The sequence below is a fragment of the Ruditapes philippinarum genome, unplaced genomic scaffold, assembly GCF_026571515.1.
Source record: "Ruditapes philippinarum isolate M1 unplaced genomic scaffold, ASM2657151v2 ctg1856_1_1_1_1, whole genome shotgun sequence".
Lineage (NCBI taxonomy): Eukaryota > Metazoa > Mollusca > Bivalvia > Venerida > Veneridae > Ruditapes > Ruditapes philippinarum.
The window spans coordinates 162,980-182,285 of NW_026865998.1; the positions used below are offsets into that span (position 1 = coordinate 162,980).

General features: G+C 35.0%; 1 protein-coding gene across 1 annotated transcript in view; it reads left to right on the plus strand.

Moving 5' to 3' along the window:
• LOC132730958 (uncharacterized) overlaps positions 1 to 18,282 on the plus strand; it is a 142,028-nt gene extending 123,746 nt beyond the window's left edge. The window contains exons 12-17 of the mRNA XM_060717041.1: positions 1,461 to 2,426; positions 7,588 to 7,767; positions 10,889 to 12,043; positions 14,332 to 14,463; positions 14,793 to 14,831; positions 18,059 to 18,282. Of these exons, the coding sequence (XP_060573024.1) occupies positions 1,461 to 2,426; positions 7,588 to 7,767; positions 10,889 to 12,043; positions 14,332 to 14,463; positions 14,793 to 14,831; positions 18,059 to 18,267 (2,681 nt within the window). The 3' untranslated portion in view covers positions 18,268 to 18,282. The remainder of the gene's footprint in view (positions 1 to 1,460; positions 2,427 to 7,587; positions 7,768 to 10,888; positions 12,044 to 14,331; positions 14,464 to 14,792; positions 14,832 to 18,058) is intronic.
• The last annotated feature ends 1,024 nt before the right edge of the window (positions 18,283 to 19,306 follow it).

Sequence of the window (19,306 nt, forward strand, 5' to 3'; positions counted from 1 at the left end):
ATTATTTATCACAAAGTCTTCATATTTCACATACTGATTGGTCATAACTAGTTAGTGACCCCTATTGTTTATGGGTCACTAGGTCAAAGGTCAATATCACAGGGTCCTTGAATGTTAGTATGGTTTCCGTTCATTATCTTGAAAGCTATTTGTCACTAAGTCTTCATATTTCTAATATTGATTAGTCATAACTATTAGATAACCCCTATTGATTTCGGGTCACTAGTTCAAAGGTCAAGGTCACATGGGCCTTAAATGTCAGGATGGTTTCTGCTTATTATCTTGAAAACTATTTATCACAAAGTCTTCATTATTTTTCTTTTCTTTACACTTCCATGTACCCTTCACACTTCCATGTACCCATTTATGGCAAGTTTCTATAACAAAATAACCAATAATGTGAGTCAAGGGCTAGAAAGGGGGCATATGTGCCGTTCGACATTTTTTGTCCACTATAAGTTCTTTATTAGTCCCCTACCGGTTTAACCATTAACCAATTAATCATTAAATCAAGTTGTTTACAGATGCCTGTTACGTCATAATTTCCCCGGCCAGAGCAGGAAAAATCAATACTTGACAAGTTTATCTCCGTCAGCCGACTACCATATTGTCTACAATAATTTTGTGCTGCTTATTTATCGTACATGAACAAGGGGTTTATAGGACGAAAATAGTCGGAGATTTTTAGACAATTTTTAAACATAAAATTAATTTTCATTTTATGCAAATGTGCTTCTAATTAACGCCCCCCGTTTCCGTTTTTGCAACGCCCCGGGGGCAAAAAATGGAAACAATACGGTACTTCATATGTGATTTTAAAGACATGGGTTTCCAGGATTATTTTGAACTTGAAATTTCTTTGTGACTATAAACTTTAGATAATTGTTCTTTCTTTCACTCACATCATGTGTGAAACTGTTCATAATTCTAGTATCTTTATTTCAAGAGTTATCTACTCTTAGTTTAAAAATTTTGCTTTTAAAAATGTTATATTATGGTAACAACCATGGATTTTCAAAGATTTACCCTCAGAGTCTCTGTCAGTTGGCCTGTCTGTCTGTTTCTAAAAACTGTTTCCTGAGATCACCTTCTAAATAACTTTTTCAACAAGTTTACTTAAAATGAAGAAAAGTTGAAACGTTAGTTATACATATTCATCCTGAGAAAATTGGATCTTTTCCTTACAAGGCAGGGAAACTTAACACATTACTAATATATAAACAAACTAAGAACTCAAAAGATTAAAGTTCATTCATGTCATTCATTCATTCAATGGCATTCAATGGCATAATTCAGTGACCAATGGCCTTTCAAAATGTTGCTGGGGTTCTAACTGGTAGGGGACTTATAGATTGATTGCAATACTATATTAATTGCTTGTAAATTTAGATTATTTTATTGAGTGTGATTTTACTTCAGACAAGCAGCTTGATACTTCAATAATGTTTCCATATTTTCAGGTGATGAAGATAAAGGATGTGGTTGTCATTACAATAAATTCTGTTCAAAAGATACGCAGAAAGGCTGTGAATATATTTGCACAAACAAGGATGGAGTCAGTTGTGGAAAAATTCAGTCTTTATATTCTAAAACTAATCTAGCTGATTCAGTAGAAGTTCTTGAGACACTGAAAAAATATATACAGGTTCTATTTGTCTTTGAAGTTGTCCTTTTGCTAGAGATTGTTGATTCAGTTGTTCCATGGAAAAAGTGGTTATCAGTTAAAAATGTAGACCTAATGACATTGATGTTAAGGCCTCTAAGTGAAATACAAAATGATGGTGAAATCCAAAGAGCAGTTCATGATGAAGATGAAATTCGAAGAGAAATTCAAAATGAATGTCTGTTGATAGGGATTGTTGATTCAGCTGTTCCATGGAAAAAGTGGTTATTAGTTAAAAATGTAGACCTAATGATATTGATGTTGAAGACTCAAAGTGAAATTAAAATACAAAATGAAAGAAATGATGGTGAAATTCAAAGAGCAGTTCATAATGAAAATGAAATTCAAAATGGAGGTGAATGTCAAAAAGCAGTTCAAGATGAAGGTGAAATTCAAAGAAAAATTCAACATGAAGGTGAATTTCAAAGAGCAGTTCATGATGAAGATGAAATTCGAAGAGAAATTCAAAATGAATGTCTGTTGATAGGGATTGTTGATTCAGCTGTTCCATGGAAAAAGTGGTTATTAGTTAAAAATGTAGACCTAATGATATTGATGTTGAAGACTCAAAGTGAAATTAAAATACAAAATGAAAGAAATGATGGTGAAATTCAAAGAGCAGTTCATAATGAAAATGAAATTCAAAATGAAGGTGAATTTAAAAGAGCAGTCCAAAATGAAGGTGAAATTCAAAGAAAAATTCAAAATGAGGGATTTAGTGAAAACAAAGTTGACAAAAAGGACACTTGGTTACTAAGACTAGGTATGTTCAGTTTTAGCTTGATTATTTAAAACATGTCATCTGTATCATAATAACCATAAAGGTCGCTATAAAGGCCTGTAAGTCTTGGCATGGATGAAATATGGCCCTTTATGAATGTAAAACATTTCTAGTTAAAGTTTGCATGAAACATCAATCTTCAAAACTACTGAAAGTATTCACTTGAATTTTGATACATGTCTTAGGAATCATAATTTGAGGTTGTTGTCAAGTCTTGGCATAGGTTATGGCTATTTATATAGTGTTACCCTGTTCCGTCATTCTGTCCTACCGTCCTCCCATCTTTTCGTCATTCCATCATCATCAGTTTCCGTTCATTATCTTAGTAACGATTGCACACATTCAACTCAAATTTGACATATTGATGTATCATAAGAAAATACAGGTCAAGTTGGAATTTGGTCATTTGATGATTTTGACAAAAGATATGCATCTTGAGGAATTTTCAGTTTCCGTTCATTATCTCCCCAACGGTATTACACATTCAACTCAAATTTGACATATGGATACATCAAAGGAAGGCCAAGGTTGAATTTGGTCATGGTTCGATGATTTTTGCCAGAGTTATGCCCCTTTCACTTTGAAAATTATATGAAATTTTCAGTTTCCGTTCATTATCTCCACAATGGTGCTACATATTCAACTCAAATTTGACATATGGATATGTCTAAGGAATGCACAGGTTAAGTTTGAATTTGGTCGTGGTTTGATGATTTTTGGCAGAGTTATGCCCTTTTAACTTTGAAAATCAAAGCACTGAAAGCCCTGAGGTATACATTACTTGATAATGTAATCCATTTTTGTCATCAAGGCCATGTTGCCTTAACCTACTAATCTCAAAATCAATAGGGGTCATCTTCTGGTCAAGGTCAATGTCCCTAATCAGGCTGTGTGACCAACTTCTTAACTCTAGATGAAGCATACAAAATCTTGAACTAGAAATGTGTGCAAACCTGGGTTATAGTATGGTGAATGATGGGTGGCGGTGGGCGGGGAATAATATACCGCCTCGGTGGTCGAGGGGTTAGAGTCGATGACTTCTAATCCAGTTACCTCTCTGGCGTGGGTTCGATCCCCGGGAGATGCTTTGGTAGTTTAGCGCGGAGGAAGGTAGTCTAGTACTGGTGTAACTCTCCAGGAACGATGGTTAGGAAACTACCCGCCTATATGACTGAAATACTGTTGGAAAAAGGCGTAAAATGAAACAAACAAACAAACAAACAACAATTTTCGTAACAGTTATCTCAGCAACTACTTATCACAGCCTCTTGATATTTAGCATACATCATTGACACATGGTCCCATACTGCAGGATTCGATTTCAAGTCTATCGCTCATCCACTTCCTGGTTACCGACTTAGTTAAATTTTCGACATTAATGGTCAATAATAGGAAATTTTCGTAACAGTTTTCTCAGCAACTACTTATCACAGCCTCTTGATATTTGGCATACAGCATTAGCACATGGTCCCCTACTGTGAGATTCAATTTCAGATCTGTCACTCATTCACTTCCTGTTTATCGACTTAGTTAAATTTTCGACATTAATGGTCAATGGTAGGAAATTTTCGTAACAGTTTTCTCAGCAACAAGTTATCACAGCCTCTTGATATTTGGCATACAGAATAAGCACATGGTGCCATGCCATGGGATTCGATCTCAGATCTGTCACTCATTCACTTCCTGTTTACCGCCTCCATGGTCAAGGGGTTGGAGTCGATGACTTCTAATCCAGTTACCTCTCTGGCCTGGGTTCGATACCCGGGAGATGCTTTGGTAGTTTAGCACGGAGGAAGGTAGTCTGGTACTGGTGTAACTCTCCAGGAATGATGGTTAGGAAACTACCCCCCTATATGACTGAAATACTGTTGAGAAATAAAACTTCCTGTAAATTTTCCACATTTTCCACATTAATACATACAAATTATCATGAAATTCAACTTAAAAAAAAAAATCTGAATAGAAGCTTTGAAATAAATTGACAAATTGTTGAAAATTCCCTATCAAGATCTGCTTGTTTATAGTATCTGTATCTGAGTATGTTACTTAATTTTCAAATGTTACTAAACTGGATGAGCTGCAAAACTTTATTTGATGTGTCGTTATAGAATTGCGTGTTTCTATTTATAGAATTGCGTGTTTCTATTTATAGAATTGCGTGTTTCTATTTATAGAATTGCGTGTTTCTATTTTTAGAATTGCGTGATTCTATTTTTAGAATTGTGTGTTACTATTTTTAGAATTGGGTGTTTCTATTTTTAGAATTGCGTGTTTCTATTTTTAGAAATTGTGTTTTACTATTTATAAAAATTGTGTGTTTCTATTTTTAGAATTGCGTGTTTCTATTTTTAGCTCACCTGTCACAAAGTGACAGGGTGAGCTTTTGTGATCTCTTTTCGTCCGGCGTCCGTCCGGCGTCCGTCCGTCCATAAACTTTTACTTTAAATGACATCTCCTCATAAACCACTAAGCCAATTTCATCCAAACTTCACAGGAATGTTCCTTTGGTGGTCACCTTTAAAAATTGTTCAAAGAATTTAATTCCATGCAGAACTCTGGTTGCCATGGCAACCGAAAGAAAAAACTTTAAATATCTTCTTTTAAAAAACCCAAAGAGCTAGAGCTTAGATATTTGGCATGAAGTATCTTCTACCAAGTTTGTTCAAATAAAAGCCCTGGGGTCAAAATTGGCCCGGCCCCAGGGGGTCATAGATTTTCCCTATATGCATATAGTAAAAACTTAAAAAGTCTTCTTTTTAAGAACCCAAAGAGCTAGAGCTAAGATATTTAGCATGAAACATCTTCTAATGAGTGTCTACCAAGTTTGTTCAAATAAAAGCCCTTGGGTCAAGATTGGCCCCGCCCCAGGGGGTCATTGATTTTCCCTATATGCATATAGTAAAAACTTAAAAAATCTTCTTTTAAAGAACTCAAAGAGCTAGAGCTAAGATATTTAGCATGAAACATGTTCTAATGGGTGTCTACCAAGTTTGTTCAAATAAATGCCCTGGGGTCAAAATTGACCCCGCCCCTGGGAGTCATTGATTTTCCATATATGTGTATAACAAAAACTTCAAAAATCTTCTTTGAAAAAACCAAAAAAGTTAGAGTTTAGATATTAAGCATGAAACATCTTCTAGTGAGTATCTACAAAGTTTGTTCAAATAAAAGCCCTGGGGTCAAGATTGGCCCCGCCCCAGGGGGTCATTGATTTTTCCTATATGCATGCAGTAAAAACTTAAAAAATCTTCTTTTAAAGAACTCAAAGAGCTAGAGCTAAGATATTTAGCATGAAACATGTTCTAATGGGTGTCTACCAAGTTTGTTCAAATAAATGCCCTGGGGTCAAAATTGGCCCCACCCCGGGGGTCATTGATTTTCCTTATATGTGTTTAGCAAATACTTCAAAAATCTTCTATGAAAAAACCAAAATAGCTAGAGTTTAGATATTAAGCATGAAATATCTTCTATTGAGTGTCCACAAAGTTTGTTCAAATAAAAGCCCTGGGGTCAAAATTGGCCCCGCCCCGGTGTCATTGATTTTCCTTATATGTCTATAGCAAAAATTTAAAAATCTTCTTTGAAAAAACCTTAACAGCTAGAGTTTAGATATTAAGCATGAAACATCTTCTAGTAAGTGTCTACAAAGTTTGTTCAAATATAAGCCTTGGGGTCAAAACTGGCCCCGCCCCTGGGGTGTCATTGTTTTTAACTATATTTGTATAGTAAGAACATAAAAAATCTTCTTTTAAAAAACCTAATGAGCTAGAGCTTAGATATTTAGCATGAAACATCTTCTTATGGGTGTCTACCAAGTTTGTTCAAAAAAGACCTTGGGTTAAAATTGGCCCTGCCGGAGGGGGTGGGGGGGCAGGTCATTGTTTTTCATTATATGTGTGTAGTAAAAACTAAACATCATGAAACATCCTTTAATGGGTGTCTTCCAAGTTTGTTCAAATAAAAGCCCTGGGGTTAAAACTGGCCCCGCTCCGGGGGCCTCTATACAGGTGAGCGACCTCAGGGCCATAATGGCCCTCTTGTTAGAATTGCGTGTTACTATTTTTAGAATTGCGTGTTACTATTTATAGAAATTGTGTGTTACTATTTTTAGAATTGCGTGTTTCTATTTATAGAATTGCGTGTTTCTATTTATAAAATTGCGTGTTTCTATTTATAGAAATTGCGTGTTTCTATTTTTAGAATTGCATGTTTCTATTTATAGAATTGCGTGTTTCTATTTATAGAATTGCGTGTTTCTATTTTTAGAATTAAGTGTTTCTATTTTTAGAAATTGCGTGTTTCTATTTATAGAATTGCGTGTTTCTATTTTTAGAATTGCGTGTTACTATTTTTAGAATTGTGTGTTTCTATTTTTAGAATTGCGTGTTTCTATTTTTAGAAATTGCGTTATAAATTGAATTTATAAATTCAATACGATGCATACATCGAGGACAGGGCAGATCGCGATGTATTGATGAATCGTTACACCTCTATCAACTTCTATAAAAAAAAAAAAACCAAATACCAAATAATTTAAGTATTCTTTCGTGAAATGCTAAGATATTTTGCATGTAGCATTTCCTTCTGGATCTCTACATAAGTTATATAAGCCATGCCCTTTGGGTGGAAAAAGTCCTTAAATGGGTCCACGTAGTTATCATTGACTTGCGCTGTAAAAATATGTTCAAAACCTTATTCTCTTAAAATACAATTTCCAGAGCTTAGATATTTGGCATGTAAACTCACGTTTTGGTGCACTTTAGAAGTTTAATGTCCCTTGGGTTAAAAGGGATCCTGCCTCTAGGATCACTTTGTTTATATATACTTACTGGTACATAGTAAAACACATTCAATTATATCTTCTTTTGTGAAATTACAATGCCAAGGGCTTAGACATTTGTCATGAAGCATTTCGTAGCAGTCGTTTTAAATATTAAAAAAAATGATGCAGCTTGTGTAAAGCATGATTAACCCATTGTGACATCATTACGACTTTATCATTAAAAAAAAAAAATTGGGACTTTTTCTAGCAATGTACACATACCTCAAGGATGTAATGCTGTTATGTGCAAAGGTCTTTTAACCAACAATTATACGGTAAATATTTGCAAATTATTATTTTTCATTAAACTTTCAAATACAGGAAGGGAAATGATAAAAAGTGTTGAAGTCTTCTGTGGCAATGCAACTACAATTCAAGAACCTGTGCCAGCAAGATTGCTTGGAATGACAAAGCAAGAAACCAATAACACTGCAAGATTTATCAGTCCTGTGAAGAGTGTTGAAATAGATACAAGTCCTCATTTTTGTCTACTTTGCAAAGGTATCATTAACTTCTCTCTTAACATTTACTTAATTAGTGACCTGGCTAGCTCAGACTTAAATACTGAAGTCTGTCAGATGATAAATCAGCTGGTTTGACACAAAAAGAAATTAAAAAAAAAATGTTTTCATGATTTTCTTTGTAGTCCTGTACACTGCCAACAATACATTTTGATGGATAAATGGCATCAGTATTGAATACAGTTGATTAATTGTTCAAAAAGATGTACTTTTATGCCTGTAATAATGAACATAGTGCCCCCTTGCAGGATTCAAACTGCACTGAAATTAACACAATAGTAATTGTCTTAAACCCATAGGTCTCAGTTGTTTTGAAGTTGACATCTCTCTATCATTATACCCCCAAAAATGAAGTTTGGGGGGGTATGAAGGAGTCACCCGTCGGTCGGTTGGTCGAGACGTCCCTTGCATTTTCCTTGTCCGGAGCATAACTTGAAGACAAATGGTTGGAATTCAATATAACTACATACAATGGTCAAGCACATTGAGAGGAAGTGCAGTGCACAAGAACCATGACTCTATCTTGACTAAGTACAGAGTTATTGCCCTTTGTTACTTTTCCTTGTCCGGGGCATAACTTGAAAACTACTGGTTGGAATTAAAAACAACTTCATACAATTATCAAACACAATAAGGGAAAGTGCAGTGCACAAGAACCATACTCTATCTAAAGTAATTACAGAGTTATTGCCCTTTGTTACTTTTCCATTGCTTTCTTTTGTCCGGACCATAACTTGAAGACTAATTGTTGGAATTCATTATAACTTCATACAATGGTCAAGCACATTGAGAGGAAGTGCAGTGCACAAGAACCATAACTCCATCTTGAATTATTACAGAGTTACTGCCCTTTGTTACTTTTCCTTGTCCAGAGCATGACATGAAAACTACTGATTGGAATTCAAAAATCTTCATACAATGGTCAAGCACAATTAGGGGAAGTGCAGTGCTAAGAACCATAACTCCATCTTACTAATTACAGAGTTATTGCCCTTTGTTACTTTTCCATTGCTTTTTTTGTCCCGAGCATAACTTGAAGACTAATGGTTGGAATTCAATATAACTTCATACAATAGTCAAGCACATTGAGCTGAAGTGCAGTGCACAAGAACCATAACTCAATCTTGACTAATTACAGAGTTATTGCCCATTGTTACTTTCCTTGTCCAGAGCATAACTTGAAAACTACTGTTTGGAATTCAATACAACTTCATACAGTTGTCAAGGACATTAAAAGGAAGTGCAGTGCACAAGAGCCATAACTCCATTTGACAAAAATACAGTGTTACTGCCCTTTGATACTTTTCTTGTCAGGAGCATAACTTAAAACGTACTGGTTGGAATTCAAAACAACTTCATACAAAGGTCAAGCACAATAAGAGGAAGTGCAGTGCACAAGAACTATAACTCCATCTTCTGTAATTTATAGAGTTATTGCCCTTTTTTCCTTTTCCTTGTCTTTCTGGACTTATTACAGAGTTATTCAATAAAACTTCATCAAGGGCCAACCATTGAAAGGAAATGCAACATACAAGAACCACAACCATCTTAATTGCCCACAACCATAACTCTATATTTCAATTCTTTTACAAGGTATTCTGTTACTAGTAACGTCCTCATTTGGGAAGCAGTCTTGTGGGGGGTATTAATCACATTTAGTGATAGTTCTAGTTGTAATAGCTTATTACTAGAAGTGCCCCAGATACCTTTCTCAAAACCCTATAAAAAGCTGGAGTCACCATATAACTGAAATAGAGTATTGAATGAAATATATTATCTTTGTTCATATTTACATATTTATACAATGATCTCTGGCCTTTCCATTACAATACATTTGTTTGTTCATTTTGGGTTTAACGTCACATCGACACAGTATAGGTCATATCACGACGTTCCAGCTTTACTGGTGGAGGAAGACCTCAGGTGCCCCTCCGTGCATTATTTCAGGCTTGAACGGGTACCTGAGTAGAACCACCGACGTTCCGTAAGCTAGCTGGATAGCTTCCTCACATGAAAGAATCCAAAGTCCCTGTCGGAATTCGAACCCACAGAGGTGAGGGGCAAGTGGATTGAAGTCACGACCTTAACCACTCGGCATGGATGCCCTACAAGGTCAATTACAATTTATTTAATGTTAATTGCAGAAGGATTGTGTGTATAACAAGATTGAAACTTTCAGCATATTTTGTGCCCCCCCCCCCCCCTCCCCCTTCAAGCTTTTGCTTGTAGATTTATTAACTATTTGTACAGTTATTACCCAGGAGATGCTTTGGTAGTTTAGCAAGGAGGAAGGTAGTCTAGTACTGGTGTAACTCTCCAGGAACGATGGTTAGGAAACTACCCGCCTATATGACTGAAATACTGTTGGAAAAAGGCGTAAAATGAAACAAACAAACAAACATTTAACAAACAAACAGTTATTAACCTTGACTTTGTTAGAATTCGCAATTTTCAACTTGCATTGTTCATAGCCAAAAAATTATTTGACCTAGAGTCAGTAAACTTTACAGAAATGTTGGTCAGCATGTGTAGTTAAGCACCTGGGGGGGGGGTTTGCTTGTATATTTTACTTAGATAAAAACTGTTCCAAAATGTTGTTCATGTGTATCTCTAAAAGTGATCGAGAAACTTTACAGGAGTGTTGATCAGCATGTTAAGTTGTGGGGTTTCGCATTGTGGATTAATTAAGCTTCAATAGGGTTATTGCCCTTGGCTTAGTATAAATTTGCAATTTTAAAATGTGTGATGCATAGCTATAAAGTATTTTGACCTATAGTTATGAAACTTTACAGAAATGTTGGTCAGCACGTGTTAGCTATGCATCTACAGTTGGGAAAAATCAAGATATCAACATTGGAAAAGTTGGATGTCGTTTTTTTTCCCCCAACCACTTAAGGGTATGGAAGTCATATAGAAATTCCTTTTGTCTGTCCCTCTGTCATACTGTTCCTGCAGTACGTGCAGTACATCAGTGGAGAGTGGGGCAACTGTGTCCTATGGACACATTTCTAGTTTATTGTGTTTTACAAATTATCCACACTTTCTAATTTTAGTTTTACTGATATATTTAGTATTGTGTTTTTTTTGTTTGTATTTTGTAGACTTACCAACTTCCTTTGGATTGTTTTTGTGTATGCAAGAAAAATATAAATCAAATATGCAAAAGGAATTCTCCCATGATGTTGAGTTTATATTTCAATATAATGATTCAGAACATAAAACATTTGAAGAAGTAGACATGCTTACAGATACAAATAACTTTATTGAAATTCATAGTTCTAGATATACAAAAGAATTTTCGTCAACCGAGAATGAAGAGTTAAATAATCAAAAAGTATTGATAGGGTCTCTTGAAAATGGATTTGGTGTTAAGTTAGGGAACATCAATAGGGAAAGTAGTGGTTCTGTATCCAGAGATATTCACAGGTCATACCGATTATCAACTCATTGTCCGGTTCGAGGATATGACTGTAATTCAGTGCGAAAGCTTAGAGTGCAAGTTGTTCCAAATCAATTGTTACAATCTGAAGAGCAGTGTGATGTCAAAGTTGTTCAAGGTACAAGTTCAAAGCCATGGGAAATAAATCAAAACAATGATATCTTTTTCAATCTGAAATATAAAGTGAATGTAGAAAAATCGCCAAAGAAGAAAATTGACTGCACATTGCAAGAAGAGGACTTTGATCAAATGATGTTACTGAGAGGAATAACATGGTTGCCAATAGATCAGCTACCAGTACCTGAAATAGATCTTACAGTTGCACACCTTACAAATTTTGAACCTATAATGGAAATTATTGACCTAATTGCTGCAGGAACACCACCAACACCACACATCTCTATGAGGTATGAACTTCTTCGTTTCTGTACCTTACGTAGCTATCCGAAGGAAGACAAACCATATCTTATCAAGTTAGCTGAAGCTGGTTTTTATTATGCATCAGATGGTGATGGTGTTGTCTGCTATTGTTGTGGAATTCGTAGATATAACTGGACAGCAGAAGATAACCCTAAGAAAATTCATGAGAGGATAAACCCAAGCTGTAAGTTCTTGAGAAAAAATGAGGAAGTGAATGTACCAGTGCAGTACTTTGGACCATACAGTAAAGAATTAATGGCTATTATGGAGATACCTGAACCTATAGAAAGACCTCAGGTCAGTGAAGATGTAAATAATGACTGGGCTCCTGAGAGAATTCGTACTCCAGCATCACAACAACCAAACAGACCTAATGAATCAGGAACAAATGCACTTGGTTAGAAAATTATTAATTATACATTATGAGTTATTGTAAGAAAAGGTTAATTTATAATCAAAGTCATGGTCATTTTAATTTGTTTTTTAAAAAATCAACAAATGGATTTTTAGCTTATCTGTCACAAAGTGACAGGGTGAGCTTTTGTGATCGCTTTTCGTCCGGCGTCCGTCCGTCCATCCGGTGTCCGTAAACTTTTACTCTAAATGACATCTCCTCATAAACCACTAAGCCAATTTCATCCAAACTTCACAGGAATGTTCCTTTGGTGGATACCTTTAAAAAATGTTCAAAGAATTTAATTCCATGCAGAACTCTGGTTGCCATGGCAACCGAAAGAAAAAACTTTAAATATCTTCTTTTAAAAAACCCAAAGAGCTAGAGCTTAGATATAGGCATAAAACATCTTCTAGTAAGTGTCTACCAAGTTTGTTCAAATAAAAGCCCTGGGGTCAAAATTGGCCCCGCCCCAGGGGGTCATTGATTTTCCCTATATACATATAGTAAAAACTTAAAAAATCTTCTTTTAAAGAACCGATGGAGCTAGAGCTAAGATATTTAGCATGAAACATCATCCAGTAAGTGTCTACCAAGTTTGTTCAAATTAAAGCCCTGGGGTCAAAATTGGCCCTGCCCCGGGGGTCATTGATTTTCCCTATATGCATATAGTAAAAACTTAAAAAATCTTCTTTTAAAAAACCCAAAGAGCTAGAGCTAAGATATTTGGCATGAAACATCTTCTAGTAAGTGTCTACCAAGTTTGTTCAAATAAAAGCCCTGGGGTCAAAATTGGCACCACCCCAGGGGGTCATTGATTTGCCCTATTTGCATATAGTAAAAACTTAAAAAGTCTTCTTTTAAAGAACCCATAGAGCTAGAGCTAAGATATTTAGCATGAAACATCTTCTAATAAGTGTCAACCAAGTTTGTTTAAATAAAAGCCCTGTGGTCAAAATTGGCCCCGCCCCAGGGGGTCATTGATTTTCCCTATATGCATATAGTAAAACTTAAAAATTCTTTATTTAAACAACCCAAAGATTTAGCATGAAACATGTTCTAATGGGTGTCTACAAAGTTTGTTCAAATAAAAGCCCTGGGGTCAAAATTGGCCCCGCCCCAGAGGGTGATTGATTTTCCCTATATGCATATAGTAAAAACTTAAAAAATCTTCTTTAAAAGAACCCATAGAGCTAGAGCTAAGATATTTAGCATGAAACATCTTCTAATAAGTGTCTACCAAGTTTGTTCAAATAAAAGCCCTGGGGTCAAAATTGGCCCCGCCCCAGGGGGTCATTGATTTTCCCTATATGCATATAGTAAAAACTTCAAAAATCTTCTTTTAAAGAACCCAAAGAGCTAGAGCTATGATATTTAGCATGAAACATGTGCTAATGGGTGTCTACAAAGTTTGTTCAAATAAAAGCCCTGGGGTCAAAATTGGCCCCGCCCCGGGGGTCATTGATTTTCCTTATATGTGTATAGCAAAAACTTAAAAAATCTTCTTTGAAAAAACCCAAATAGCTAGAGTTTAGATTTTAATCATGAAACATCTTCTAGTGAGTGTCTACAAAGTTTGTTCAAATAAAAGCCCTGGGTGGTCAAAATTGGCCCGGCCCTGGGGGTCATTGATTTTCCTTATATGTGTAAAGAAAAAACTTAAAAATCTTCTTTGAAAAAACCCAAATAGCTAGAGTTTAGATATTAAGCATGAAACATCTTCTAATAAGTGTCTACAAAGTTTGTTCAAATAACAGCCCTGGGGCTAAAACTGGCCCCGCCCCAGAGGTGTCATTGTTTTTAACTATATGTGTATAGTAAAAACTTAAAAAAAACTTCTTTTAAAAAAACCCAATAAGCTACAGGTTAGATTGTAGGAAACATCTTTTTGTGGGTGTCTACCAAGTTTGTTCAAATAAAAGCCCTTGGGTTAAAATTGCCAAAGGGGGGGGGGGGGGGAGGTCATTGTTTCTCATTATATGTGTTTAGTAAAAACTCAACATCATGAAACATCTTCTAATGAGTGTCTTCCAAGTTTGTTCAAATAAAAGCCCTGGGGTTTAAACTAGCCCCGCTCCGGGGGCCTAAATACAGGTGAGCGACCTCGGCCATCATGGCCCTCTTGTTTACTTACAAATTTATCTAAACATACATTTGTTTTATGAAGCTTTCCTCATTAAACAGACCGTTTTAAGGATAAAATAGCTAACCCAAAAATAAGAAAATAATTTCATAGCTTTTAAGAATGCTGTTAATATTAATGGAAGGAATCTATTGTTATACTTTAACAGGTATAAATACAGCTATACCTAAGCATTCTCAGTATGCTACAAAGACAGCTAGAGAAGCTAGTTATAGTACATGGCCTGATACATCCAGCCATACACCAGAGGTACTTGCTGATGCAGGCTTCTTCTATGCTGGTAAGTTCTTTGTCTCGGATAATTCTCAACACTTGTGCCTTCAGATTATGCATTTCCCATATGAATGGTTTACATTCTTCATCTGTCTATTTGTATTTTTAGCTGTCAATTTAAAGTTTAGAGGATTTCAAAATACACATATTGCTGAGTTGTCAAGTATAGAGCCCTGTCAGATTGTGCAGATTTGTAGACAGACCTGGTTCTGTACTGGTGCAAAGGCTAAAATATTTCAATGTCTGCAGGTTAATGGTTAGTAGTTATTGAATGAAATGTTGTAAAATTTACTACAAATATAAAATAAAGGTTAGTTGTCATTTTTTTTATTTCAGGTTTTGGAGATTGTGTCCGATGTTTCTATTGTGGCATTGGTAAGGCATCTAAGTTATTTGAGTAACATATATTTAGATCTTTAAACTTAACAAAAATTACTTATCAATTATGAAATGTGTGTAACAGAATCACATTTTGTTTCTTATTTGGGATGGTAAGGGGAATAAGTATTATTCATGTATACTGGTGAGTTTGTATTAATTTCTTCAAATTTAACTGTGTTTTGATATAACACTTTTATGCGATCTGCGATGCGGTGGCATATAGTGATTCACCTGTGTGTGTGTGTTTGTTTGTGTGTGTGTTATTGTGTCGCCTTGAAAAAGGCGACATATAGGGGTTACTTTTGTTGGCGGCAGCATTATCTGTGCGTCGTCGGCGTCGTTGTCCGCGTCCCCTGAAGCTTGTCCGGAGCATAAGTCAGTCATTATAAATTTGATTGACTTCAAACTTGGTATGCATGCTTCTCATAATGACCCAAAGTGCAGTGCACAAGAACCGGTACTCTGTACTTCTTATTTTTGGAGTTATTGTCCTTTGTTTATTTTCATACTTTATTTTTGTCCGGGCTATTTCTCCTTAAGTATAAAATCTATGGACTTGAAACTTCATAGGATGATAGATCTCATTAAGAAGAAGTGCAGTGCACAAGAACTGGATCTCTGCATTTTTTGAGTTATTGCCCTTTGTTAATTTTCATACTTTATTTTTGTCCAGGCCATTTCTTCTAAAGTATAAAAGCTATGGACTTGAAACTTTATAGGATGATAGAAATCATTAAGAAGAAGTGTAGTGCACAAGAACTGGTACTCTGCATTTCTTATTTTTAAGTTATTGCCCTTTGTTAATTTTCATACTTTATTTTTGTCCAGGCCATTTCTCAAAAATTATAAAAGCTTTGAGACTTGAAACTTAATAGGATGGTAGATTTTATTGATAAGAAGTGCAGTGCACAGAAACTACTGATCTGCATTTTATATTTTTTGAGTTATTGCCCTGTGTTGATTTTCAAATTTCATTTTTTTCTTTTTGCCATTTCTCTTATACTATATTGTTCACAAGGCGACACATCTGACATGCGGAGTTCTAGTATAGATTATATAGTGAACTTAAAAAATCTTCTTGTGAAAAACCACTTGTCCAATTTCAACCAAACTTGGCAGGATTGTTCCTTGGGTGAAGGGCTTCCAAAGTTGTTCAAAGAATTTCATTCCATGCAGAAATCTGGTTGCCATGGCAACCAAAAGGAATTATAAGAATAAATTTAAAAAATCTTCTTGTAAAGACCCAAAAGGCATAGAGCTTAGATATTTTGCATAAGGCATTGTCTGGTAGACCTCTAACAAGATTGTTCAAATTATAGCCCTGGGGTCAAAATTGGCCCCACCCCGGGGGTCATTGATTTTCACTATGTACATATAGTAAAAACTTCAAATACCTTCTTGTAAAAACCCAAAAGGCCTAGAGCTTAGATATTTTGCATAAGGCATCATCTGGTAGACCTTTACCAAGATTGTTCAAATTATAGCCCTTGGGTCAAAATCGGCCCCGCCCCGGGGGTCATTGATTTTCGCTATATGTACATATAGTAAAAACTTAAAACACCTTCTTGTAAAGACCCAAAAGGCCTAGAGCTTACATATTTTGCATAAGGCATTGTCTGGTAGACCTCTACCCAGATTGTTAAAATTATAGCCCTGGGGTCAAAATCAGCCCCACCCCAGGGGTCATTGGTTTTCCTTATATGTATATAGTAAAAACTTTAAAAAAATTCTTCTAGCAATTGACAAATGCTAGAGGTTAGATATTTTGCATGAAACATTGTGTTGTAAACCTCTAGCAAGATTGTTAAAATTATAGCCCTGGGGTCAAAATTGCCCCCGCCCTTGGGGTCATTGATTTCAATATATACATATAGTAAAAAATAAAAAAAAAATGTTATTGTCTGAAGGTACAAGGCTTAGAGCTTTCATATTTGTTAAATAATATCATCTAAAGGTACTCTATCAAAGTTGTTCAATTTTTGCCTCTTGTGTCAAAATTAGCCCCGCCCTTGGGAGCCATAGGTTTATCTTATATGTATATAGTTAAAACTTAAAAAATCATCTTCTCTAAATTTACAAAGGATAGAGTTAAGATATTTTGCATGAAACATTGTGTATTGAACCTCTAGCAAGATTGTTCAAATTATAGCCATGGGGTCAAAATTGGTTCCGCCCCGGGGGTCATTGATTTTCATTATGTACATATAGTGAAAAAAAATTTTTTTGTCTGAAGGTTCAAGGCATAGAGCTTTGATGTTTGATATATAATATCATCTATAGGTCCTCTACCAAAGTTGTTCAAATGTCAAAAATTGGCCCTGCCCGGGGGCAGTGATTCTCATTATGTACACGTAGTAAAAACAGAAAATAAAACAAATGTTTTCTGAATGGGAGAAAGCTATAGCTTAGATATTTGACTTGAAATGTTGTTTGGTGGACCTTAATCAAGATTGTAATTAAACCCTTGGGTCAAAATTTTGCCTTGCCCAAAAGGACAGTGACCTACTTTCTTGTCCTTTGATGTACAGCAATGACATTTTGACCATGTGCACAGTTTTAGTTGTAAAATTGAACTTTTACCTAGATTTTGATGATGTGACCTACTTTCTTGTCCTTTGATGTACAGCTATGAAATTTGAACCATGCGGTGGCATAGCATTTTTCTCAAATGCAATCTTGTTTACAAATGCAATCTTGTTCTCACTGCTGTTATTCACTGAGACACTGAAACATAAAGTGGTATCATGTCTTTCACAATGAATGATAGCCATGTACATGTCTAAGATGAAGATAATCTTCAATTAGAAATGACTTGTTCATTATTGTCTCTGCTTGTATTTCAATTTTGTAGTAAACATATATTGTTGTGTTGCTAGATTATATTTACTTTGTTGCCTCAGTCACTTTTTTGTACCTTCAGTCTGTCTGGGTTAATAAAATAGTTCTCTTTTGGCATCAAAAAAGATAAAAATATCATTGACTCAAAGTATGAAGCATTTACATTTACTATTTGACTTTTTCGGCACGATGGGGTTAATCATCATATTGTCTGCTATTGCTTTGGAGGGAAGGCCTTCCTAACAATTGACATGAGTAGTTTTCACATGTGTCTGTTATATATTAGTTCATGTTATACAAATATATGTGTCAGAATATTTACTGGTCTGTGGTATACGACCTTGTTGTATGAAATTTTAAGTTGTGTACATGTTTTTATGTAGGATTGCGTCATTGGACAGCAGAAGATGACCCTTGGATAGAGCATGCTCGGTGGTCCAAGAACTGTGTGTTTGTCAAACAGAAGAAAGGAGAAGAGTTTGTGAACCTTGTCCAGTTAGCAGTACAATATTCTCAAGATGTTAGTAGCAATTTTTATGTTCTTCACATACATTTTGTATGGTTGTCAACTTCAAGATTTATATGCTTTTAACTAATTATATTTTTGTAAGCTTTACAAGAAAAAGATAATGTATAGTCTGATTTGTTTTTCCTTCAATTCTTCATTTAAACAATTGTCTCATTTTGTATTCATATATTTATAGATATTTTATATACTTGCATGGAACATACCATTGTGTGAATATAGGATAAATAGGGTCAAGTTGGCTCAGTTATACAAAGTTATTTGTCTCATTATAAGACATTAGCTGTGTTTTAGTCAGATCAGGTGGCATGTTATAATCATTATGTCTAAAATAGTTGAAGGTGAAATGGTAGGTAGACAAGTCTAGTAAAGAATTGTAGCAGAAAAGGTTGATAACATGAACACAGAATGATCACTGATATGCACTGGTATCCTTAAATACAAATAATATTGTAGCTGGTTTTAGCAAGGAGCTCATTTGTGTCGGATAATACATGTGTCGGATAATATATGCAGGGATATTTTGTGTTTTACTTTAAAGCTTTATTATCACAACATTAAATTTATACTACTGTAAATCTAGTCCTAATTATAAGACCTATACGTAACCTATTTCATATTTATCATTCATTAATCTGATATTTTACATTTTTCATTTTCCATGTTACGTTAGGTCTTAACAGATCTTTGCAAAATCGTGTAGCAAAAAAAAATGACATTAGACATCGATTTAGATCTAATGAATTTAAACAATTAAAACAGCGTGTATTTACATTAATTTTGACCTATTTATGAACAAAACTAAAAAATAAATACCTTTAAACAAAATAATTGAACTGTCACAACCGAAAAGTCATGATTAAATCCTCTCATTTAATTAAATTCTTTGTACAACTGATATACAAATGGCCGCCATACAGTGCGCGAAATCTGATTGGCTAATTCAAATGCAAGCGTTTAAATGAGTCCAGAAGTTTCTAACGGAATATTTTTTCAACGAAATAATTGCCCATGCACCGTCAGTGTGTTCAAATATATTTTTCCGTTCAAAAAATTGGAATCAATCTGTAAAACGCTTTGCTTAACCAGTATGGCCGATGAGCGA